At 51.1% G+C, this 26,126-nt stretch overlaps 2 protein-coding genes and 1 non-coding gene across 3 annotated transcripts in view; 2 read left to right on the top strand and 1 right to left on the bottom strand.

Annotated features, from left to right (window-relative positions):
• Positions 1-19,141, top strand: part of ATN1 (atrophin 1) — a 42,824-nt gene extending 23,683 nt beyond the window's left edge. Inside the window, exons 5-10 of the mRNA XM_060236880.1 lie at positions 1,936-3,887; positions 5,811-6,033; positions 7,552-8,269; positions 10,801-10,944; positions 13,448-13,628; positions 18,172-19,141. Of these exons, the coding sequence (XP_060092863.1) occupies positions 1,936-3,887; positions 5,811-6,033; positions 7,552-8,269; positions 10,801-10,944; positions 13,448-13,628; positions 18,172-18,205 (3,252 nt within the window). The 3' untranslated portion in view covers positions 18,206-19,141. The remainder of the gene's footprint in view (positions 1-1,935; positions 3,888-5,810; positions 6,034-7,551; positions 8,270-10,800; positions 10,945-13,447; positions 13,629-18,171) is intronic.
• LOC132570344 (solute carrier family 25 member 36-A-like) overlaps positions 1-26,126 on the bottom strand; it is a 441,151-nt gene that overhangs the window by 46,960 nt on the left and 368,065 nt on the right. The window lies entirely within an intron of this gene.
• LOC132570658 (U7 small nuclear RNA) lies at positions 25,285-25,345 on the top strand. Its single transcript, XR_009555357.1, has one exon. It is a non-coding gene; the product is annotated as a U7 small nuclear RNA (small nuclear RNA).

Here is a 26,126-nt window from a genome sequence, read left to right as displayed (position 1 = left end):
TCTGTTAACCCTTCCAGCGCCCCCTCGTCTGGGCTCATGACACTCCGCTGTGCCTCATGCAGGGCCAGCCCTAGACTGCCTGGCACTTCAGGCAAGGCTAACTTCTGGCACACCCCCCCCCCCAATATACTGATAATGTCACGAAGTCATAGGGGGGGCTTCCAATTTGGTGCCCCCAGAAGGTCGGCGCCCTAGGCAATTGCCTAGTTGGCCTAACGGCAGGGCTGGCCCTGGCCTCGTGCAGTGTTGTGGTCAGGGCCAGCGCGTGGGAGTAGGCGACCAAGGCAATTGCCTAGGGCGCCGGCTCCCAACAGGGGCGGAGGGCGGGTGCCCCCTCCCCGCTCACGCTGTCCCTGAGCCTCCGACTGGACGTTGAGGGGTTGAAGGAACTCCCCTGCCCCTCAGCACCCAGAAACAACGGCACTTTCGGCAGAACCCCACCCGCTGGCCCCGGTTGTGGTTGCGCCTGCTTCTCCTTACCTCCTCCAGCCTAGACCTCCTCAAGGCTCTATCCGGCTAGCCAGCTGGTTATGACGCCACTTCTGGGCTGTACCGGACTCGTTCAAGTCAAGGGGACGCTCTCGACACCCCCTGATACCTCTCTAGTTATCCCTATGGGCTCCTAGGACCGGGAAGAGCCCGTACCTCAGGGGTAGGGTGTATGCTGCACAGGCAGGAAAGTCCCAGATCTCATCTTCAGCGTCCATTTTAAAAAGGTCTCAAAGTAAGTATTGGGAAAGCAAACAAACAGCCACTGCTGGTTAGATTAGAACAGGGGTGTCAAACTCATTTGTTTGAGGACCCGATCTGACATAAATGAGACCTTGCCGGGCCGAGCCATGTGTGCCATCAAATATAATGCCAGGTAGCAGAGAGAGAAAACTTTATAAAAGACGCAGACAAGGACAGTTAGAGACCCAGAGGAAAACATGAAATGGCTGGACATTGTCAGCTTTTGTACATAAATTGCTTTGTGTGCTGGTCAGCCAGTGGAGGAAATAGAGGCTTTGCTCTGTAGCTCCTGTGGGATTGGACAAGGCTGGCAAAGCGAGAGAGGGAGAAGGAAGCAGACAACAGTGCGATGCTCGCGGGCCTGATAGGAGCCCTCCAGGGGCCTGATCCAGCCCTTGGGCTGCATGTTTGACACCCCTGGATTAGACAGTATCTGCCTAGATGCAGGGCTGGCGCGTGGGAGTTGGCGAACTAGGCGACGGCCTAGGGCACCGACTCCCATAGGGGCACCTCCCTCCCTGGAACAACACCCCCCCCCGCTGCCGCCCTCCTCCCCTTCTCAGCACTGGAAGCCAGCACTGGGCTCCGCTCTGCTCTGCACCCCCCCCCCCGCCACTGCCCACCTTCCCTTCTTGGCACTGGAAGTCAGCGCCAGGCTCTGCTCCGCCCCCCATCCAAGCCTACACTGGTCCTTACCAGTTTCCATGAGGCTGTTTGCAGCTTCTATCGCGGGCCCTTCAAAGGCTTAAAAGCCACGCGCAGCCTCATGGAAACTGGTAAGGACCAGCCTAGGCGCAGGATGGGGGGAGCGGAGTGAAGGGAGGAGGGTGGCAGCAATGGGGAGGCAATCGTGCTGGGAGGGAGGGAGGCAACAGTGGCAACAACGGCAGTGGGGAGGGGGAGTGCGGTGCTGGCTTGCAGCCCGCAATGGAAGGAGGGGGTAAGGATAAGCTGGGGGCGCTGCAAAGGGAACGGGAGGGAGGGTGTGAAAGTTAGTTTGGAAAAAAAAAGGAGGGGGCGGGGGGGCAAATTTTGGCCTGGGGCACTGAAAACCTCAGCGCCGGGCCTGTGTGGATGGATCAGTGGTCCAACTCGGTATAAAGCAAAGACTCTCCTTTTTTTTTTTTGCCTCGCACTAGAACTCTTCCCCGATAGCAGCCTCTGTTAGTGGTTCCCCCCTCAATGCCTGTCTGTTCAATCCAGGAGCTGCCGCGGCCTCAGTCTCCATCCGACGTCGACAGCCTAGATGGCCACAGCTTCAATGACGAGACAAGCAGCGACCCTCGCGACATCGACCAGGATAACCGGAGCACTTCCCCCAGCGTCTACAGCCCCGGCAGCGTGGAAAACGATTCGGATTCCTCCTCTGTGCTGTCCCAGGGACCATCCCGCTCTTACCATCACCCCCCCCTCTTTCCCCAGAGCCCCTCGCCAGCCCCCCTGACGGAGGGCCTAGCTCGTCCACCGGAACCAAACTTCAGCTTAACAGGGGAAGTTCATCCTCAGGGCTCCTCGGGCGGCTATCCGTCCCAACTCGAAGCTCAGGCCTCGAGGATTTTCCAGGCCCAGGCGGCGCCCGCTGCTGTTACCTCCACCAACTCTTCCTCTTCTCCTTCTTCCTCCTCCTCCTCCTCCTCCTCCAGCACCCATGTTCCTCTTTATCCAAGTGCTAATGTGGTCCAGATGGGGCCCAAAGCCCAAAGCGCAGGAGCGGGCATTCTGGCCCCAGGCGGGCGGGAGCCATCCCTCAGTTCCAAGCACAACCCACCCCCGACGACACCTATTTCCCTCGCCTCCGTGGCAGGAGGTGGCCCCCCTCAGAAGACACCCCCAAATAACCCCGCCTCTGCGCCTCCTTCTTCTGCTGCCGCTTTTCCTCACGTCTTAGCTAACTTGCCGCCCCCGCCCGCCCTGCGCCCTCTGAACAACATGGCCGCCACCTCCAGCTCCCCGGGGATGGTGGGGCAAGCGTTGAGCGGCCACCTTCCATCGCCCCATGGCATGGGACAGGATAAGTCTCCTGCCCCTTCGCGCTACCCCTATGCTCCCCCTCCACCGCCCCCGCCTAACTCTTCCTCCCAGTATCCCCTCCCTCCGCCGTCCCAGGCCCTGCCGAGCTACAGCTCCTCGTATGGCCATTCGTTCCCCCCGCCCAGCAGCCTCTCTGTTTCCAGCCAACCACCCAAATACACCCAGCCCTCCATGCCCTCGCAGCCTGTGTGGAGTCAAGGCCCGCCACCGTACAGCCGCCCTCTGGGGAACACTGTCTCCCACCCCCCGTCCTCCTTCCCTGGCCAGGCTGCACATCACCAGCAACAGCAGCCGCACCATCACAACCACAGCAGTGGCGCGGGGCTGTCTCCCGCAGCAGCCACCCCCTCACAGGCATCTGTGGGATACCCCCATCCACTGGAGCCTGGCCCGCATCACCCCTCCCATGCCGCCTACGGGCTGCGTCTCTACCCACCCCACAACCACGCCACATACAGCCAGGCCCCCTCTGCATCTTCTTCCTCCTCCTCTTCCTCTTCTTCCTCTTCCTCCTCTTCCTCCTCCTCCTCCTCTTCCTCCCAGGGGACGTACCCCGGAGTCTGCAGCCACCCCCAAGGGCAGAACGCCGCCACCTATGCCTTCCCTTCACCTCCTCCCCCTTCACCCGCACACGGGGCTGGGCCCCCAGTCACCTCTGCATCGGTCACCCTCTCCACCGTCATAACCACCATGGCCTCCTCCTCGGCAGCCCCCTACAAGGCAGTGTCGCCTCCGGTTGGGCCCCCTCCCGTGGCCCCCTACGGGAAGCGAACAGCTTCGCCGTCTCCCACCTTCCAGCCCCCTGCACCCTACAAGCCAGGCTCTCCTCCCGCATCCTCCGCTTCTTCGTTCCGTGCGGCTACTCCGCCAGGATACAGGCTAGCTTCTTCCCCCGCAGCCGGCGGCTACAAGGCCGCCTCACCAGCCCCTATTGCCCCTCCGGCCCCGGCCAGCTTGCCCGCCCCACCCCCGCCTTTGCCCCCCTTGCCTCTCAGTGCTGCACAGATCAAGCAGGAGCCTTCAGAGGACTATGAGCCCCCAGAGAGCCCGATGCCCCCCATCCGGAGTCCTTCGCCAGCGCCCAAAGTGGTGGACGTACCAAGTCATGCCAGCCAGTCAGCCAGGTGAGAGACAGTGATGGGGTGGGGGATATGACTGGGAAGGCAGAAAAGAATGGCAGAGTAAATATAACTGGATCAGTCCCGGGGGGGGGGTTGTAGCAAGAACTCCTTTGCATCTTAGGCCACATAGCCCCTGATGTAGCCAATCCTTCTGGAGCTTACAGGGCTCTTAGTACAGAGCCTACTGTGAGCTCCAAGATGATTGGCTACATCAGGGGTGTGTGGCCTAAGATGCAAAGGAGCTCCTGCTACAAAAAGAGCCCTGGTCCAGCCCACATGCCTGGGCAAGCCACCAAGCCAAACTCACCACCTGCGGATTGTGACTTGCCACGTGGGGTTTTTTTTGTCCTTTTGCAGGGCCGGGCAATTCGCAAAAATAACTCCATTGAGCTTCTGGTGGATTGGGTTAGGTTGGAAGATTTTCTACGGGAGCTCATAAAATGAAAGCAACCATCCCTGATTCCAAAGAGCTTTGTTGTGGTTCGCCCACTTGCCCTGGTGGAGGACACCCTCTTCTGCATCCCCCAGCCTATTGGTCCATTGAAGCGTCCTGTATTAAGCAGCACACCGAGAAGAAGAAGAGATTGGATTTATACCCCGCCTTTCAGTCGGAGTCTCAGAACAGTTTACAATCTCCTTTACCTTCCTCCCCCACAACAGACAAACATTTCTCCCAGGCAGCCGAAATTTTCACTCAGTATCTCATCCTGTGGATTGGCCTGCGCTCTCACTGAACCATACCATATTCGCAGCCCACGAATACCTTTACCTACATCCGCCGAACAGGATGACATTCTGCTCTTAAATCCTGGGTCACTTTTTTTAAAGCCAGCAAACAGACCAGTGAAAGTTTTGAGGGCCATGAAGAGAAGCCTGGCGCTATTGTGAGACGCGCAGCAGAGGCTTTTGTGCCCTCACTGTGTCCTGTTATCACCACCCATGGGCATTTTGGCATAGTGGTTAAGTGCTCGGACTCTTATCTGGGAGAAATGGGTCTGATTCCCCACTCCTCCACTTGCAGCTGCTGGAATGGCCTTGAGTCAGCCATAGCTCTCGCAGAGCTCTTCTCTCAGGAGCAGTTTTCTCAGAGCTCTCTCGGCCCCACCTACCTCCCAGTGTGTCTGTTGTGGGGGAGGAACGTAATAGTGTTTTCCCTTTTGGCTAATTATGGAGTAGAAACTTTGACTTTTGTGTTTTAGTGCACAGTTCTCTGGGAGGCTAGATACCCAAGGAATGGCACCTGTTAGCAGAAGGTAAAACTGCACGTAACCAGGGGTGGTCAAACTGTAGTTCGGGAGCCACATATGGCTCTTTCACACATACTATGTGGCTCTAGAAGTCCCCACTACCCCAGCAGCTGGTTTGGAGAAGGCATTTGTCTCTTTAAATCACTTCTCTAAGCCAAGCCCTCCAGCAGCTTGGAGAATGCATTTAAAATTAAAGTTTCTTTCTTTCTACCTCTCCACTTCATATTCCTTCCTTCCTACCTACCTACCCCTGTCGTTCATTCCATGAGGCTCTTACATTGAGAACCAGTTTGGTGTAGTGGTTAAGTGTGCGGACTCTTATCTGGAAGAACTGGGTTTGATTCCCCACTCCTCCACTTGTACCTGCTGGAATGGCTTTGGGTCAGCCATAGCTCTGGCAGAGGTTGTCCTTGAAAGGGGCAGCTGCAGTGAGAGCCCTCTCAGCTCCACCCGCCTCACAGGGTATCTGTTGTGAGGGAGAAAGATAAAGGAGATTGTGAGCCGCTCTGAGACTCTGAGTGGAGGGCCGGATAAATCCAATATCTTCTACTTCTTCGCAAGTTTGGCCACCCCTGTACTACACTGGAGGCACCCTTCACCTCTGGCCTCATCCTTTCTGGTTCTCCTCTCCCTTCCCCGCCTTATTCAAAGGCTAATGCCTTTGTCCCTCCTTCCACAGGTTCAACAAACACCTGGATCGCGGCTTCAACTCCTGCTCACGGACAGATCTCTACTTTGTGCCCTTGGATGGCTCGAAGCTGGCCAAGAAGCGGGCAGACTTGGTGGAGAAGGTGCGCCGGGAGGCCGAGCAGAAGGCCCGGGAAGAGAAGGAGCGAGAGAGAGAGCGGGAACGGGAGAAGGAGCGGGAGAGGGAGAAGGAAAGAGAGCTGGAAAGGAGCGTGGTAAGTGCCCCGGGGCTTTGAGAAAGTTGCAGACACAGTAGTCCAGTGGCACGTGCAGAAGGTGGTGTTTTCCATTCCTGGCATCTTCATTTAAAAGGGTTTCAGGGTGGCAGATCCAGGAAGGACCTCTGCAAGAGACTTCAGTCAGGCACCGCCAATCTGAATGTACCGCGGAGGTCTAAACCACCATTCTGACTCCTGTGTGTGGATATAATCTTTATATCAAACAGCCAGCGTTCCCTCTAAGTTGAGCCAAGTGTGAGCCAGCTCACAGGTTTTTGGCCCCCCAGCTCACACATTTTTCACTTAGCTCAGGAAGGATGGCCCCAGGGCAGACTAATTTATGCAGGAGCCGTATTGCTCGCTCCCAGCTTGAATGCCAGCAGCTCGGGGGTTGCCAAACTGTGGCTCGGGAACCTCACGTGGCTTTTTCACACCTTGTGTGGCTCTCAAAGCTCCCAACGCCCTTTGGCTGGCTTGGAGAAGGCATTTGTCTCTTTAAATCGCTTCCCTTAAGCCAAGCCAGCTGGTGGTTTGGACAACACATTTAAAGTTTAAGTTGCTTTCTTTCCACTTTTCCCTTCGTCCCCCACCTATTTCCTTCCTTCCTCCCTCCCTCCCTCCCTCCTTCTTTTGCAGCTCTCCAACATCTGATGTTTATTTTATGTGGCTCTTACGTTAAGCAAGTTTGGCCAGCCCTGCAAGTAGCTCATGAAGTAGAATTTTTGTTCACAAGACTCCACAGCTTAGAAGGAGCACCGTAAACACCCAAGGGCTGACTCCCTGTGGATCTGCACGATAGAGCCGCCCACAGTTACTTTTTAGTGTTATGCAAAACATATGCAGAAGAATCTATTTTTTTAAAGGAGGGGGGGATCAGGGCAGAGGTGAAGACTCCCAAAAATGCGAGTATGGGCAGCATTTGAGGTGGCTGTAGGAAGCGCTCATGGTCCTGACATAGTGACCACACATAGTCCTCTGAGTGACCATAAACACTGGGCCAAACTACAGCTTGCGCGCCGCATGTGGCTCTTTCACACGTACTATGTGGCTGTTTGCCAGCTTGGAGCCCCCACCGCCCCTGTTTGCCAGCTTGGAGAAGGCATGTGTTTCTTTGAATCACTTTGCTGATCCAGCTGGTAGCTTGGAGAATGTATTTAAAGTTAAGATTGCTTTCTTTCCACCTCTCCCTCCCTCCTCTCACTCCATCTATTTTTTCCTTCCCTCCCTCCAACATCCGGCGTTTATGTCTTGTGGCTCTCAAACGTCTGATGTTTGTGGCTCTCACGTTAAGCAAGCTTGGCCACCCTGGTGCTAGGAGTTCCAGTGGGGAACTGGAAAAGAAGCAGAACTTCAGGATGCATGGAGCTGGGGAAGGAGCAGGGGCCAGGAGATGGGATTTCCCTTTCCCACAAGTCTTTGCTGTCCCCCTCTTGTAGACTATGCTTGCAGGCTTTGTCTCTTGCTGCGGGAACTCCCCGCCCCCCCACTGAACATGGCCTTCCCAATCTCTTGCAGAAAGTGGCCCAAGAGGGCCGGCCAGTGGAATGCCCGTCTCTTGGTCCCATCGCTCACCGCCCATCGTTCGAACAGGGCAGCGCCGTAGCGACCGTCCCGCCCTACCTGGGCCCCGACACCCCGGCCCTCCGCACCCTCAGCGAGTACGCGCGGCCCCACGTCATGTCTCCGAGCAACCGCAACCACCCCTTCTACGTGCCGCTGGGGGCGGTTGACCCGGGACTGCTGGGCTACAACGTACCAGCCATCTACAGCAGCGACCCGGCCACGCGGGAGAGAGAGCTGCGAGAGCGGGAGGCCCGCGAGCGAGACCTCAGGGACCGCGACCTGCGCGAGCGCCTTAAGCCCGGCTTCGAAGTCAAGCCGGCCGAGTTGGAGCAGCTCCACGCCGTGCCCAGCGCCGCCATGGATCCCTTCCCGCGACACGGGGGGCTGGCTCTGCAGGCGGGCCCCGGCCTTCACCCCGCTTTCCCCTTCCACCCAGGGCTGGGCCACCTGGAGCGGGAGCGACTGGCGCTGGCGGCCGGGCCGGCCCTGCGCCCCGACATGTCTTACGCCGAGCGGTTGGCCGCCGAGAGGCAGCACGCCGAGAGAGTGGCCGCCCTGAGCAACGACCCCCTGGCTCGGCTGCAGATGCTCAATGTGACCCCCCACCATCACCAGCACTCCCACATCCACTCCCACCTTCACCTTCACCAGCAGGACGCCATCCACGCAGGTGAGGAGCAGAGGGCCTTCAGTGGCTATTAGCCACAGTGTATTGATGGAACTCTCTGTCTGGGGCAGTGATGCTCTGTATTCTTGGTGCTGGTGGGGGCAGTGGGAGGGCTTCTAGTGTCCTGGCCCCACTGACGGACCTCCTGATGGCACCTGGGGGTTTTTTGGCCACTGTGTGACACAGAGTGTGGGATTGGAGGGGCCATTGGCCTGATCCAACATGGCTTCTCTTATGTCCTTATGCTCTGTATTCTTGGTGCTTGGAGGGGGGGGGGGCAACAGTGGGAGGGCTCCTAGAGTCCTGGCCCTACTGATGGACCTTCTGATGGCACCTGGGTTTTTTGGCCACTGTGTGACACCGAGTGTTGGACTGAATGGGCCATTGGCTTGATCCAGCATGGCTTCTCTTATGTTCTTAATTCATTTTAGCTTAAGTGAAACAACAGATTTAGAGCAAGTTCTCACTGGACCTGTAAACCCAGGCCTCATTTTGGGCGGAAGGTTACAGAAGCAGAGCTCCAGAACCTCTAAGTTTTATTGTGCTTTTTCTTTCTCCTCCCCCCCCCCCCAAAGATACTTGCTTCTGGGCTCCATTGTTCAAACCCCCTGTGAGAATTTTGCTGAACTCTCAGATTTGACAAACTGTCTAAAGTTTTCCCTCACAAAAAATTGGAAAATCACCCAAACGTATCAAGCAGACATATGGAAATCTTCACCGTGCCACTGGGGCCACGTAGGAGAAAATTATTTTTAAAGTATGAGGGGAGTAAGGTTTTATTATGACAGTTGTAATTCAGGGAGCATTTTAAGATAGATGCTGAGCTGATATAATGTAGTACACTTTCCGATGATGTCAGGGGTGTTTGGCATAGGCAAATGTGTTGGGCTTCGGCTCCTCTTTTTCTACAAAATGGCTCCTGCGTGAACCTGTTTATTGGCTGTATCAATGCAGGGCTTCAAGGAAGGTGGGGAGGTTGGTTACCTGATGGGTATCATACCGGGGTGGGGGGAGATTCCAGAGAATATTTTTTAAAACATGATAACAGAGAATAGAACTATTTAAGCTGCCTTCCTGAAGTTCTTTACTCCAGTGTTTTTATTTAGCTGTCTCTTATATTCTCCGTCCAGTGAAGCTGATGGGCTGTTGGTTCAGGATAGACAAAAGGAAATATTACTTTACACAGAAAATGCTTAAAATGTGGAATTCATTGCAGAGGAGGGAGTGATGGCTTCAGGGATAAGCAGCTTTAAAAAGGGAGTTAGATGGATTCATGGAGGATAACTCTATCAAATGGCTACTAGCCTGGTGACTGAGGGGAACCTCTACATTCAGAAATACCAAGCCTCTGAATCCCAGAGCCAGAAGGCAACATCAGGGGAAGGCCTTGGCCTCCAAGCCCTATTGTTGGCAGTCCAGAGGAATTGGCTGGCCACTGTGTGAGACAGGATGCTGGACTAGATGGACCACTGGTCTGATCCAGCAAGGCCCTTCTCACGTTCTTACAAAACTTAGCTGTCTGCATGCAGATATTTCTGTGCATGTGTACAAAGTCATATGGCTTCCTTGACTTTTCCAGCTGCTTCCCTTTTATTACTTCCAGGGCTAGAAAAAGCCCAGCAAGGGAACTCATTTGCATATTAGGCCACACCCCCTCACATCACCATTGTTTCTCACAGGGCTTTTTTTTTTTTAGAAAAACCCAGAAGGAACTCATTTGTATATTAGACCACACACCCCTGACATCACCATGGTTCCCACATGGGAACTCATTTGCAGTTAGGCCACACCCCTTGATGCCATGCCAGCCGGAACTGCATTCCTGCTCAAAAAAAAAGCCCTGATTACTTCAGTAATAAAAACTATAATCTGAATTTCATGCCCAGATTCGGCAGTCTGAATGCAGATCAAACCATCCTTTAAGCCTTATGGGTTTTTTTCCCTAATCTATCACTGTTAATTGGCTTCTGTTGGTCCTAGGAAGGGGCAAGGAGCTAGCTACCCAGAGCTCTGGAGCCCCCATCTCTGACCACTGGAAATATTATTCCTCCTTCCCATTGATTTAGTTGCTTGCCTGTGCACTGACAGGACTACTTTTGCATCTGCCAAAACACAAGACCTGTCAAGATTCTCAGAGTTCTAGTCATACGAATCAGTCAGACCCGCCATTGGTAGTATGTGGAGAATGGTACTTTACAGGGATGTTGAGTACTGAAAAAAATGCTTGGGAAAGGCTGCAGTGCAGCGGTAGTGCATTTGCTTTGCATGCAGAAGGTCCCAGGTTCAATCCCCAACATCTCTAGGTGAAGGATCAAGTAGGGGGAGATATGAAAAATCAGGGGGAGCTCATGCCAGTCAGAGTAGACGAGACTGAGCTTGAAAGGCCAAAGGCTTGGTGGCACAAAGTAAGGCAGCTCCATGGGGTCATATAAGTCGTGTGAGTGCAAGATCCAAGAACAAACCCGGTAGAAATTCATTTCATGTCCTAGCAGCCCCGTTAACGAAGCTAACCGTTGGCTGTTCAATTCCTACAGCTTCCGCCTCTGTCCACCCTCTTATTGATCCACTGGCCTCTGGGTCACATCTCACCCGGATCCCCTACCCTGCTGGTACCATCCCGAACCCGCTCCTCCCACACCCACTCCATGAAAATGAAGTCCTGCGCCACCAGCTTTTCGGTAAGCACTTTCCTGAGATCGGGGAGGGGAGGTCAGCAGAGACGGTTGAACGGGTGGCATAATGGTGGAGCGGGGTCACTTGCTCATACACAAGATGAAACGTGGGGTGAAGTGACAGACAGAAATGGGTGTGTCTAACACCCGGAAATGGGTGGAGAGAACCTGGGGAGGGGAGCTCGGTTCGGGAGCATCAGAGCATATGTGGATCAGGAGCGGGAACAGGAAGGGGCAGGAGGGAGTTGTTTTGGCCTGGCTTCCTCAGGGACGTTCTGGTCCTCTTCCTGACATTGTCCACTTCCATTTATTTTTTTAAAAGGTGAGTCTTCAGTTCTCTTGCTCAGACATAGTCGTCATCTTGAATTTTAAATTGTCAGCTGTTTCCGCCACAAGTTATGATTCCCCCACTGCATCATCAGCCAGCTGCTACCACAAAATGCCTGGCGATGAGCCAGGTGTGGGAGAAGCACAAACTAGAAGGCCAGAGTAAACATGTAGAGCCAGTGTGGCACAGTTGTTAGAGCACGGGTGGCCAAACTGTGGCTCAGAAGCCACATGTGGCTCTTTCACACATATTGTGCAGCTCTTGCTGTTTCCCATTGGCTGGCTTGGAGATGACATTTGTCTCTTTAAATCACTTCTCCAAGCCAAGCCAGCCGGCAGCTTGGAGAACACATTTAAAGTTGCTTTCTTTCCACATCTCCCTCCCCCAATCTTCCTTCCTTCCTTCCTTCCTTCCTTCCTTCCTTCCTTCCTTCCTTCCTTCCTTCCTTCCTTCCTTCCTTCCTTCCTTCCTTCCTTCCTTCCTTCCTTCCTTCCTTCCTTCCTCATATGACATCTGACATTTATGTCTTGTGGCTCTCAAACATCTGACATTTATTCTTTATGGCTCTTGCGTTAAGCAAGTTTGGCCACCCCCGGGTTAGTGTGTCAGACGAGGACCTATGACAACTGGGTTCACATCCCGGCTCTGCCATTTTAACTTGCTGGGTTACCCTGGGCCTATCACAATTTCTCAGCAGAACCTACCTCACAAGGTTGGAGCAAGGATAAAGTGGAGCAGGAGTGGCCAGACTTGCTTAATGTAAAAGCCACATAGAATAAAACGTCAGAAATCTGAGAGCTACAAGTCATGAACATTAGATGTTTGAGAACGGAAGGAAGGAAGGAAGGAAGGAAGGAAGGAAGGAAGGAAGGAAGGAAGGAAGGAAATAGACGGGGGAGGGAAGAGGGAGAGAGAGTACCGGCTGGGTCACAAGCTTCCTGTAAGGTTGTTTTGATTCCATTTTGGAAGGACCTGCTGCTAGAGCACAGTCGTCAAAGCCCCCTGCCTACCTCAGCACCCACATTGATCCAAGCAGAAAGATGGACCTGTCAGCAGCAGAAGGAATTCCTTTCTTACATCTATTTGTTTATTATTTATTCACTTTATATCCCGCCCTCACCACCAAAGCAGGCTCAGGGCGGCTCACATTAGGAGGTCGTAAGACCAACATATTAATAGACAAGATAAAAAAAAAAAAACACAAGTGCATCGTAAATAAAACATATAAAACAATTCCATAAAACCATGGTAGGCGGTGCTGATCTCGCATTAAAATATAGCGGTGTGTTGAAGACGGCGGCTTCTACCAACTATATCGGTGTTAAAATTTTGTTATTTGAGTACTTCTGCCGGATGTCCTGTTGAAGCAAGATCCCCATGATATTCGAGGTGGGCCAAGTGGATTTGTTTCCGCTGTCCTGTTACAGATTTTTATTCGAAAATGCCTGGCGGAAGAGCACCGTTTTGCAGGCCCTTCGGAACTGCGTAAACTCTCGCAGGGCCCTAACCTCCTCTGGCAGCTCATTCTGCCAGGCAGGAGCCGCAGCAGAAAAGGCCCTGGCTCTGGTCGCCTTGAGCCTGACCTCTTTGATGCTGGGCATTGAGAGCAGATTCTGCGACCCCGACCGAAGTGCTCTCTGGGGTACATGCGGGGAAAGGCGGTCCCTAAGGCATGCACGTCCCTGGCCATATAGGGCTTTAAAGGGAATAACCAGCACCTTTAAGCGAATCCGGTAAGCAACAGGAGGCCAGTGCAGCGCTTTCAACACAGGTTGAATGTGTTCCCGCGAAGGAAGCCCCACTAGCAACCTGGCTGCAGCATTCTGCACTAGTTGAAGCCTCCAGATTTGGAACAAGGGCAGCCCCATGTGAGGGAATTACAGTAATCCAACCTCGAGGTGACCGTAGCGTGGATCACTGTTGCTAAGGCATCGCGTTCGAGAAAGGGAAGCAGCTGCTTTATCAGCGGAAGGTAAATGGGCAGCTTTGCATACTGTGGCTCCTCCTCTTCCTGTCATGTACCTTACAGCCAAGTGGTTCTTCGCTGCCACCTAGTGTTGAGCCCAAGGAGTGGAGAGTTTGCAGGCTACTGTCCCTCAGGGTCAGAAGGCATGAGGGCCTGGGCTAATACCCAGCTGCAATTTGTCGTTCTGATTTTTCGTTTTCTTCCTTTGGCTGCAGCTGCCCCCTACAGAGACCTGCCCGGCTCTCTCTCTGCTCCAATGTCTGCAGCGCATCAGCTCCAAGCCATGCACGCACAGTCAGCAGAGCTGCAGCGCCTGGCCCTGGAACAGCAGCAGTGGCTGCACGCCCATCACCCTCTGCATGGAGTGCCACTCCCCACGCAGGAGGATTACTACAGGTTTGTGGCTTTCAATGCAGGTGGGGGGGGGGCAGGGAGTGGCTAGCCTCTTCTTTCGCCAAAGCAAAGAGAGCATCCCGTAGGGTTGCCAACCCCCACCCCCCAGTGGGAGTGGGGGAAACTCCATTTCACAAGCTCTTGCCCACTGCCATCCCTCCCCCATAGACTGCCAAGTCCAATTCAAGAAATATCTGGAGACTTTGGGGGTGGAGCCAGGAGCAAGGGTGTGAGAAGCATAATTGAACTCCAAAGGGAGTTCTGGCCGTCACATTTAAAGGGACCGCACACCTTTTAAATGCCTTCCTTTCATTGGAAATAATGAAGGATAGGGGCACCTTCTTTGGGGGCTCGTAGAATTGGACCCCTTGGTCCAATCGTTTTGAAACTTGGTAGGTATTTTGGGGAGAGGCACTGGATGCTATGCTGAAAATTTGGTGCCTCTACCTCAAAAAAACAACCCTTGCAGAGCTCCACTATGGGAATCAGACTCCATAGGGAATAATGGAGTGCACAGTAGACTTTTCCTTCCCTCCACCCCCGCTTTCTGATGCCCCTGAAGCAGGGGAAGGGCCTCCAAACTGGGAGATCCCCTGTCGCCACCTGGGGATTGGCAACGCTACTCCCCCAACTGACCTTTTCAGGCCTACTTCCATTTCGGGCCTACTTCAGACCTGCTTCTGTTTTCAGGCCTACTTCTGGTTGGGGATGACATTCTGGTTTTTGGGCAAAACTCTGTGGCTTGAAGCTTAATTTACCGTAGAGTTTCACCCAAAAACCAGAGTGCCCCCCCCCCAAGTAGGCCCAAAACAAGAAGTAGGCCTGAAATTGTCCCACATCACTTCTGGTCTCCCGGAAGGATATCGGGAGACCCCTGCTGGCCTGGCAACTCTAAGAAGCTGGAAATGTAGAACTGATTTGTTTCAAGTCAACAGCTTCTGCAGTTGGTTTGCTTGTTTCCTTTTACAAATTCAGCTTCCAGATTTGCTTTATCGAGGAGGAGAATGACGGGGGAGGGGAGAAAGGGGAATTTTAACCCTTTCCTCTCCTGCTGTTTTCTTGCTGGGGGAAAAATTACCCCCAAGCGGCTTTTACCCCAGTTCGGATAATAAATGCAGGACATGATTTTTTTTTTTAAAAAAAAAACATGTTGGGGTAAAAGCAGCTTGAGGGTGTGTTTATGGGGGGTGGGAGGACTTCAAAGATTAAAGTTTCCCTTTCTCCCTGTGCCATTCTCCGCAATAAATCATTCCTGGAGGTTGAGTTTGCCAAAAAAAACCAACAGAACAGAAACCAGAAGAGCCTGTAATGCACAACTGAGAGCTCAGTTTTTGGGGCTTGGACTGTGTGTACTTTCAAACTGTTCTGAGAGAACATTGAGGTTTCTTGAGAAGTTCACTAAGTGTTCTCTTGTCCAAGGCAAGTTTCCTTGGGCGACAGCCCAACAACTGTTCTCAGTTACTAGTCTCCCACACTGAATGCAGCGGCAGAGGTGTTGGGTATATTCTCGGCCACATAACCGATGCACCGTTTGCCCTGTTTATACAGCCTTGGAAGTTCTCCGGAATCTTTTGCAATGCACTGGGGATCTAGAGTAGGTGTTCAGAGTAGGGTTGCCAGCTCTGAGTTGAGAACAGGGCTTTTTTTTTTTGTAGGAAAAGCCCAGCAGGAACTCATTTGCATATTAGGCCACACCCCCTGATGCCAAGTCAGCCATAACTGCGTTCCGGCTCAAAAAGCCCTGGTTGAGAAGTACCTGGAGATTTGGGATGTGGAAACTGGGGAGGGTGGGGTTTGGTGAGGGTAGAGACTTCCAAATGAGGTAGAGTTCTACAGAGTCCACCTTCCACCGTGGCCATTTTCTCTGAGTGAACTGATCTCTGGTGCTTGGAGAGCAGTTGTCATGGCAGGAGATCTCCAGCTACCACCTGACGATTACAAAAAACAAGAAGGGAAAAGTGACGGAAGATAGAAAACTAGGAGAAAACCGTGCTTCAATAATTACAAAATATCACTAATTAGACTAGCTTGGTAATTTTTCTGATAACCATTTACACCATAGAATCAAGCAATTACTAATACTTCTTCATAAACATACATTAGATGACTGCACAAGGTTTACAGATTAACAACTCATATACATAACAGTAGTATACAGACAAGATTGAACGTTCCACTGATACGTGAAAAGACAATAGGTCCACACTTTTATATGGTGCCAAAGTCCGGAAAATCCAGAAAAATACAGTCTTGCGACACGGTTCCAGTAAACTCTTCGTCTGACAAAAATACTTTTTCTGGAACTAAATATAAAAATTAACATACATAAATAATAATAACGAATAAATTAAATGTACATACTTCTGTTGAACTAGGGGGAGGGACGGTGGCTCAGTGGTAGAGCATCTGCTTGGGAAGCAGAAGGTCCCAGGTTCAATCCCCGGCATCTCCAAAAAAGGGTCCAGGCAAACAGGTGTGAGAAACCTCAGCTTGAGACCCTGGAGAGCCACTGCCAGTCTGTGAAGACAGTACTGACTTTGATGGACCACGTGTCTGATTCAGTAGAAGGCAGCTTCATACGTTACCAAATAAATAATAACCATGCATAATATACATTGACAAAGATGCTCAGCTCACCCACAACTCAATTCATTCAAAATGCATGTCAATTTCCAAGGCAACAGTTCTCTTAAGTGGCTTGTGCCGCAGTCTGATAATTAAAACCTGGAACGGAGTGAAAAATGGTGTTTTTAGGATCATAACCCTAAAAACATGACTGGCAATGGTGGGAGATCTCCAGCTACCACCTGAAGGTTGGCAACCCAAGATTCTTTGGTAGACAAACGTAGGAACCACCTATTGCAGTCCAGAGTTTATAAAACTGCAGCTCTAGAAGCCACCTTTCCAGAGGAGATGTTCTTAAGCTGTAAGGCCTCAGGCTGACTCTGGGTAGGACTACTTCCAGTTGGGGGGGGGTGAGACTCTGGTTTTGGGGCAAAACTCTGTGGTTTGAAGCTGAATTTACCATAGAGTTTTGCCCCAAAACCAGAGTCTCGCCCCCAATCAGCTGTCAAGACCGAGGACCTGATCGTAAAGGGCCAATATAACTTGTCTCCCATTTAGGGAGGCTTTTCCAGTACAGCCAGGTTGGCTGTTAGGTGGAAATCTAGTCCTGCAGGAAAAGGAGAGGGCCAGAAGAGACAGATTTAGGGGTACTTGTTAAGGCTGGCAGAGAGCATTCCCACAGAAGCCACACTAAAACGAACATGCAGCCGCTACGTATGAGCATTACTGGGCAGCTCACATTCAGTTCAGCAAAGCTTCCGCAGGAGAATGGCTCAGTCAGGGCTTTTTGTATAGCAGGAACTCCTTTGCATATTAGGCCACACCTCCCTGATGTAGCCAATCCTCCAAAAGCTTACAAGGCTCTTAGTACAGGGCCTACTGTAAGCTCCAAGAGGATTGGCTACATCAGGGGGTGTGGCCTAATATGCAAATGAACTCCTGCTAGAATTCCATCCCTGGGCCACACACCCCTGATGTAGCCAATCCTCCAAGAGCTTACGGGGCTCTTCATACAGGGCCTACTGTGAGCTCCAGGAGGATTGGCTACATCAGGGGTGTGTCAGGGCCGGATTAACAAATAGGCCAAGTAGGTACTGGCCTATGGGCCCCCATACCTTTCGGAGCCCGGGCCGGCTTCCTCCCCTGGTTTCCCCCCTGCTTGCAGCCCTTTCAGCCTGCACGAGCAGCCAGCAACTGAGCCTCTCTTTGCCTGACTGGCCTTGTGTGGCTGATGCAGGTGTTGTTGCCAAGTGTGCCTCTCTCTGCCTCTTCCTCACAGCTTTGTCAAAGGGGCTTTTGAGAAGGTACCTGCAGGCTGCAGTGGGAGCTGCGGGTGACTGGGCAGGCACTCTGAGATAATTTGCGAGGGGCCCCCAAGATTTTGACTGCCTAGGGGCCTCCACGGGGTTTAATCCGACACTGTGTCACTCACCCATGATGTAGCCAATCTTCCAGAAGCTTACAAGGCTCTTAGTACAAAGCCTACTGTAAGCTCTTGGAGGATTGGCTACATCAGGGGATGTGGCCAATGTTCCTTCTAAGCTGAGTTAGTGTGAGCTAGCTCACGATTTTTTAGCTTCCAGCTCGCACATTTTTTTCCTCAGCTCAGGAAAAATGACCCCAGAGCAAGCTAATTTATGCAGTAGCTCACAACTTTTAATGCCAGTAGCTCACAAAGTAGAATTTTTTGCTCACAAGACTCCACAGCTTAGAGAGAACATTGGTGTGACCTAATATGCAGAAGAGTTCCTGATACAAAGAAAGCCCTGGGTATGCCATCTCTCTGACTCCAAAATGTTTTTTTTTTTTTAAATTCTGACTCAAAAATGTCAGATTTCTTTTTTTTTCCTGTTTTGAATTGACACAGAAGGCTGCTGGGCTAGTTCTTTCGAGAGCAAGTTAAAATAAAATTTTGCAAATGAAGGGGTTGCGTTGTTCCCTCCCCTCCATTTCTGTCTTTTTTTTTTTCTCCTCCTCCTAGCCACCTGAAAAAAGAAAGCGACAAGCCCCTTTAAGTGGACCCCTTTTTCCCCTGCTGTGACTTCATTGTGCTGCCTCCTTCTTCAAAAGGAAGAGAAAGAAAGAAAGGAGGAGGAGGAAAATTGACCAACGTTAACCCTGGGCCAGGGGGAAAGCCGCACAAGACCTCACATTTTCTGCTCTTGTTTGAGGACGGAAGACAAGACAGAAGAAGCGTGAAGAAATGCCCCGAACTGTCACTCTGGGAGGGGGGGGAGGGTGGTGAGAGGGGAGGGACATCAGGGTGTTAAACACCCCCAAAGGATTTTGGGACAAACGGTTCAACTTTCACTTCTATCCCATCGGCAAAAGCGTAATCCATCCGGCAGGCCTCCTCTGCCCTTTCCCCCCCTCCCCTTCCTTGGGCGGATGCTGCCAGTCAAAGCATGATGGGACTGGAAATAATGCCCCCCTCCCTTTCCGCCTTGACACACACACTATAGCCCGGAAGAACCAATGCATCGTGGGACTTCTCAAGATGGCATTGGCGCGCTCTTGCTTAACCCTTGAAGGACTGGGCCCTGTCGAGAGGCGCATAGCGCCCCAGGACTGTTTCGAGCGGGGCGAGCTGCCTTTGTAGCCATGCTGTGAGTGGACATTGTGGGGGGGCGGAGAGCCGCAAGGCGGTCACCGGGATAGCAACTCTTCTTTCCTTTGCCGTTGTGGTGGGGAGGGGAATAACATGGCCGAGCGACACAAAAGCATGGCGGGACTGTTTCCAAGATGGCGGCTGCCCCTTCTTCCCCACCCCCTTCACCCATTCCAGTCGATGTATTTTAACTCATGCACATCCCGTTAGATGTGGCGGTTTTGCGTAGCAATTTGTGATTCCTTGATCTCCCTCGCGTGTGTGTCTGATCTCACGGTTGTATATCTTGATCTGTCCTCATATATATTTACATAAGAACATTAAAAGATTCCCAACTACGGGAGACAAATCTCCCTACACACCCAATTTCCTTCCCCCCTCGCCCTGCAAAAAAAAACAACCACCACCATCAAACAAAATGTCCTTCCTGAAATGGTTCTGGTGTATAAGTGGTCTGCATAACCACTAGCTATTACTGATACAAGAGGCCCAAACATTTGAAACGGCTCCCCCTTGCAGTCTTGTGGAGTGCGGGAGTGGAACGGGATGCTTTTGGAAAGAGAAGATATTGGATTTATATCCCGCCCTATATTCCGAGTCTCAGAGTGGTCACAATCTCTTTTACCTTCCTCCCCCACAACAGACACCCTGTGAGGAGAGCGGGGCTGAGAGGGCTCTCCCAGCAGCTGCCCTTTCAAGGACAACTCCTGCGAGAGCTATGGCTGACCCAAAGCCATTCCAACAGCTGTAAGTGGGGAATCTGGGTTCTCCCAGATAAGAGTCCGCACACTTAACCGCTACACCAAACTGGCTCTGTTCTTCTAGAATGAAGAGGGAGTTGTTTGGCCCAGGGCCGTAGCCAGGATTTCAAATTTGGTGGGCCCACAGGCAGGATTTTTTGTTTGGGGGGGGGGGGCAGGGGGCCGGGCTCTCTGTGCCAACTCTCAAAATATCCCATGGATGCCCTTAAAAAAACAAATGCTACGTTATCCCTTTTATTATCACAAAAGTATGCACAAGTTACATCTTCCTCTGCACTTTTTTATCAGGCTGGATGGTAAGGGAGGGGAGGGGGGGGAGAAAGTAAGGGGTGAAGGCCTCCGGAACAGAGGGGGCAAGAAAGGTGAAACGGGTTTGATTGGTGGGGCCTGGACCCCCGTGGTTCCCACCATAGCTACGGGCCTGGTTTGGCCATGGGTAAATGCTGCCTGATGCATGATTTGGCAGTGGGTTGGGGCAGCTTGAATGGTAGCACCTTAGATAACCCTGGCCTGTTCCCTTTGGTTCCTGCCCTATCGAGGAGGAGTTGTAAAAGAACAGCAGTTATGGGTTCAAGAAATCGGAAGGCCCTGGTTGGATAGCCCAGGCCTGTGTGATCTCATTTGCTCTTGGGAGCTAAGCAAGGACAGCCCTGGTTAGTACTTGGGAAGGGGGCACAGCTTCTTTTTCTGGAAAAAGATGCTGGAACTCTCAAGAGAGAAATGAGGGAGAAATACACAGGAACATTATCATGCACTATGACAGGGCTTTATTTGTAGCAGGAACTCCTTTGCATATTAGGCTACACACACACACACACACCCTGATGTGGCCAATCCTCCCAAGAGTTTACAGGGTTGTTCTTACAGGGCCTACTGTAAGCTGTTGGAGGATTGGCTACATCAAGGGTGTGTGACCTAATATGCAAAGGAGTTCCTGCTACAAAAGAAGACCACAGATTTATACCCCGCGCTTCTCACTGAATCAGAGTCTCAGAGCGGCTTACAATCTCCTTTATCATCTTCTCCCACAACAGACACCCTGTGAGGTGGGTGGGGCTGAGAGAGCTATCACAGCAGCTGCCCTTTCAAGAACAACAACTAGGAGAGCTATGGCTAACCCAAGGCTGGCTATGAACTTGCTCAAAGCACCGGCTATGGACTTGCCTCTACTTCAAAGCAGTTTCCGAACTTTAGACATATCACCAACTTCTTTTTGGGGGTCTTGCTTTTGGTGCCTAACGCTGAAGCAACCGTGGTTTAATGTACCTTGTTGGATCAAAGATTGTCATGCTCCCCCCTTGCCCCTCATGAAGTTTTAGACATGTTTTGGAGAATTTTGTTTCCACAGAGAGGTTCCCAAACTCCATTCCGGTGTGTTTCGCCGGGGAAAAAAGCTCCAGAAGGCAGATTGCTGTGAAACTTCAGAGCTTGCCACACAGAGGCTATCAATGGCAAACCACCTCTGAACATCTCTTGACTCGCAAACCTCAAGAGAACTCACCTTAAGTTGGCTGTCACTTGGCAGTGAAAAAAACACACAAAATGAAAACACCAACCTTGGGAGACGTGGGGTTTGGGTGGAGACATCCTTTTGACGCTCACGATGATGCTCAGCAGCAGGGCCTTTTTTGTAGCAGGAACTCCTTTGCATTTTAGGCCACTCACCCCTGATGCAGCCAGTCCTCCTGAAGCTCACAGTAGGCCTGTCAGAAGAGCTCTGTAAGCTCTTGGAGGATTGGCTACATCAGAGGTGTGTGGCCTAATATGCAAAGGAGTTCCTGCTACAAAGCAGCTTTTGTTGGGTTCCAGTTTTCCAAAGAAAGTGTAATACGTGTTGATCCCAACTGTACTTTCAGCAACTGGATGACACTCTGTTCCAATTTTCCCACGAAAATTGAATGCATGTCGGTCCCAATGGTACACGTGGGCAACTCTGCTTGTGAATCCCTGCCCAGAGCAGCAGTATGACGAGTAAGAGGGTCCTGATGTAGAGTTGAGCAGAAGGCAATTGGAGAAATGGAGAGGCCATCACGGAACTCTTCTGCTAAGAGAAAAATAACATTGCCCTCCCCCAGTAGTAGAAGAAGAGGTTGGCTTTATATCCTGCCCCTCACTACCTGAAGGAGTCTCAGAGCAGCTTACAGTCTCCCTTCCCCTCCCCACAACACCCACCTTGTGAGGTAGGTGGGGCTGAGAGAGCTCTGACAGAAACTGCTCTTGAGCAGAACAGCTCTGAGTTAGGACTGCCCCAAGGTCGCTCCAGCAGTTGCATGTGGAGGAGGGGGTGATTGAACCCAGTTCTCCCAGATTCTCTGCACTTGACCACTACACCAAACTAGCGGTAGTAGTGGGGCCGGCCCTGCCACCAGGCAAACTAGGCGATTGCCTAGGATGCCAGCCTTCTGAGGGAACCAAATTGGGTACCCCCCCCCCCCCGATATGACTTGATGACATTATCAGTGCCAGAAGTTTAGGGCCAGCCCTGGGTATTAGGGCAAACGCAGAGCAGAGGGGTCCAAGATACAGCCCCAGAAGTGTGTTTTAATTCCATCCTTCCCCATTTTAGCATCACGACAGAAGTGTGAGGTAGGTTATGCTTAGAGAGTGGGACTGATGCAAACATCTGGGCAATGTAGGGGATGAACCTTACCTAGGGACACGGGTCACAGTTCAGCAGTCTGTTTATCATTGTTTATCAGTGTCTTTGTGCCTCCATGATGCCTGCTCTGTGGTGCAGTGTTAAAGCTGCAGTCCTAAGCTCTGCTCACGACCTGAGTTCGATCCCCGGTGGAAGCTGAGTTTTCAGGTAGTCAGCTTGAGGTTGACTCCGCCTTCCATCCTTCTGAGGTCGGTAAAATGAGTCCCCAGCTTGCTGGGGGGAAAGTGTAGCTGACTGGGGAAGGCAATGGCAAACCATCCCATAAAAAGTCTGCCCTGAAAACGTGAAAGCAACATCACCCCAGAGTTGGAAACGACTGGTGCTTGCACAGGGGACCTTTCCTTTCCCTTGTGCCTCCATGATAGCTGTAATCAGTGTTCCCTCTAAGCTGAGTTATTGTGAGCTAACTCACAGGTTTTCAGCCTCCAGGTCACACATTTTTGTCTTTGCGCATGAAAAATAGCCCCAGAGTACACTAATTGATGCAGCAGCTCACAACTTTAATGCTAGTAGCTCACAAAGTAGAATTTTTGCTCACAAGGTTCCATGGCATAGAGCAGGGTTTCCCAAACTTTTCTTTCCCGTGGCCCAGTTATTTTTACACTTCTCCTTCGTGGCCCACTAAAATTTGGGGGTGGAGCCGGGAGACAAATTATGTCATTTCCTGCGATGTCAAGGACCAAGTGATATCACTTCTGGGGCACTCTGAACCAAAACTCCATTTTTCCTGTGATGTCACTTCCAGGGCACTCCCCCAAATCTGCCTCTTCAGAAGTAAATTCATTTTCTGAAAAATCTCTTTGAAACTCATGCTGAGCCAAAATGGGGGTGGAAAGTGGGCAGTCCTCTCTTTTCACCCCCACACCTGCATGCACCTATCTGTGTATTTTTCTCCAGCTTGCAAGCACTCCTAATGCTCATGTTCAATTGCGTGCACCACCTACACATCCCTTCCTCAACAGCACTGGCCAGTGCATGCAGTTGGGAGTGCTGTTACCATTGCCATCAGGAATGCCAGCACTGTGTACCACCCACTGGGCCCTGGCAGTTGCTCTACCTCAAAATATGCTGACATGTTTAGTAGGATCTTCCTTCAGCTGCTACTACTGGAACCCTGACTCAAGCTACAACCAAGCTTGCTTGGTTTCATGAAAATCTTTTGACAGCTATTTTTCATACTTTTCTTTGGTTGAAACACTGGGAAACTGTTGTAAAAGGTAGTAGAGATTTGTACTGCAATTAATGAATTAATTTCAAGTTTTATGCAGTTCATACAAGCTTTTCTGCAGTTATCCCAAAAAGGATATTTATGAGGGGCTTGCAGCTTTTTACTGGTGGTGTTTCCCGTGCCTTTAAAATCAACCTGTTGTGCAGATACTTAGCCAGTGAACTACTTTCATCCTTTTTAATATCTACAGGAGGAGTTTAATTTTGGTGTCAGACAACTGTTAAAAGCAGGACCAGTAAAATGGTGCCAAGTTCATAGTACCATCTCTTCCAGTGCTGTTGAGATATACTGCAGTAATCAGTAATCTCTTTCTGCCCCACACCTCTTACTTTCACTCACACAGAAATCTCATGGAAGGCCACCTGGCTACAACTGGGGGTGCCAACTTTTCATTGGCAGAGCTCCTATGTCTGCAACAACTGTATGATGAACAGAAAAGTTTCATCCAGCAAAAATGGAAGGAGAGAAAGAGAAATAATGAACGGAAAGGAAAAGAAAGACATGGAAAGAAAGAACATAAACATAAGAGGAGCCATGTTGGATCAGGCCAGTGGACTATCCAGTCCAAAATTCCCTTATACAGTGCCAAAAAAGCACCAGAATGTCCACCAGTGGGGCCAGGGCACTAGAAGCCCTCTCACTGTTGCTCCCCCCCCCCCAGCACCAAGAATACAGACAGAGCATTACTTACAGGGAAAGGAAAAAAGAAGGGGGGCAAAGGGAAAAAAAAAGCCTTCCTCACCATCAGATGACCCCAGCCAGGAAAAATTCTGCCCAGGGGTCATTTGGTAAAAAAAAACCTACTGGAATGCCCACTCCCTGCCCCTCCCAGCTGAAAAAAACACAGACACCCTTCTTTGCCACTCAGGCCTCCCGGGGAAATCTCCCCAAAAGAACATACTGCAAGGCACATGAAAGCTCATATCTTGAAGAACACTTAATGGGTCTAAAGTGCCAATGAATGCCAGCTTTTCTCTCAAACACTGGGAGAGGGGGCAGGGAGAGGCAGCCCAGCTCCTCTCTGCACAACACAGGGATGGGGCAGGGCTAGCTTTGCTGGGGGCGGGGCTAGTTTTGACTTTTCGTGTGACCCAGTAGTGAGGCTTCCGTGGTCTGGTACCGGGTCACGACCCTGGAAATGGGAAAGACTGGCTTAGAGGGAACACTGGTTGTAATTTGGGCTTGGTTCAACACACAGGTTTTGCAGCCCCGCAGAGAAAAAGGCAAGCTCTCTTGGTGGGAACAGTTCAGTATAGAATCACTCCAAGGCTCAGTCGCTTAGCAAAATCACAGTCTCAAACATAAATGGGTGCTGGTTCATTTTTCCCATATATTACCCTGCACACTAAAGTGGTGCTTGGGATTTGGCTGAAGACTATTTTAAAAAGCCAGTTGCATGATTATCAGACCTCGGTGCAGCTTTTAAAGCACCAATCCCTGACCCACTAAGACCTGCTTAAATTGGGTGTCAAAGCAGAAAGAATTTGAGGAAGACTTTCATAGTCCTGTCCCTTTAAGAAGCCCCCCCCAGTTCCTTTCGCAACGCATTCTGAACGCTTTATCTGCGGTGCCTGTCGTCATCGCTGCTGGGGCGGTGCTTCAATTGTGGCGACCAATGAAATGGAACCGATTAGCATATCAACTCAACGGGGCTTAATCCTGCTTTTTAAAGGATTAAATAACCTCAGTTTTGCAGACAATAACGAGTTATTTTCAAATACAAGACGTAACTGGGGCTAAAATAGCGACAAGGAAAAAATATGAGATTAATACACTGCTCACCATCACCTGAGGCGCACTCCGTTTTCAATGGGTGAACGCCGACGGAGTTTTCAAGCTAGTGATTTCAGCTCTTTTTGTATTTGTCTAGCAGGCTTTCTGCTATAGCGGAGAGCCTCCCAAAATACAGTTAAAAGACAGATAAAAAATGCGTAATGGTTTTTTTATTATATTAGCTTAACATCTTCAGATGCTCGCGTGTAATTTTTGAAACTTTATCGTTTTATTTGCAGTTCTTCTCGATGAGCGCTTATTAATCTTTTCTAGTGTTGGTCTTGCCCATTCGTATTACTTTTAAACACATTTCCCAACGGTACCCAATATCAGCAATATTTCTTAAGCATTAAAAACCTCTTCGCGTTTACTGACGTCAATGCGTTCAAGCAGACTCATCCGTTCAATCAAATTTTAATTTTACATTATTATTGACTGCGGGGGGGCGCTTTTATGAATAGTTTGTTTAAGAGTAGCTTCTGAGGTCTTGAGAGTTTGGGATGCGGGATTTCCCGGTTTAATAGGCCGCGTTTGCAATACTCATCAGGTTCCTAGTTCCTATGAAAGGCTGCGCGATAACCTAGCCTGGAGGAAAAGCTGTAACCACCAGTCCACGAGGCGCCTGAACAAGGGACAATCCAGTCCCGGGTGGCCAATCTTGCTTAATGTAAGAGCCACACAGAATAAATGTCAGATGTTTGAGAGCCATAAGATATGAACATCAGAAGTTTGAGAGTCACAAGGAAGGAAGGAAAATAGATGGGCAGAAAAAAGGGGGAGGGGATAGAGAGGTAGAAAGAAAGCAACTTTAACTTTTTAATGCATTCTCCAAGCAGCTGGCTGGCTTGGCAGAGCAATTTGAAGAGAGAAATGCCTTGTCCAAACTGGCAAGTGACGCAGTAGGGGC

The sequence above is a fragment of the Heteronotia binoei genome, chromosome 4 (genome assembly GCF_032191835.1).
Source record: "Heteronotia binoei isolate CCM8104 ecotype False Entrance Well chromosome 4, APGP_CSIRO_Hbin_v1, whole genome shotgun sequence".
NCBI classification, from domain to species: domain Eukaryota; kingdom Metazoa; phylum Chordata; class Lepidosauria; order Squamata; family Gekkonidae; genus Heteronotia; species Heteronotia binoei.
This window is presented reverse-complemented; position numbering and strand designations above follow the sequence as displayed.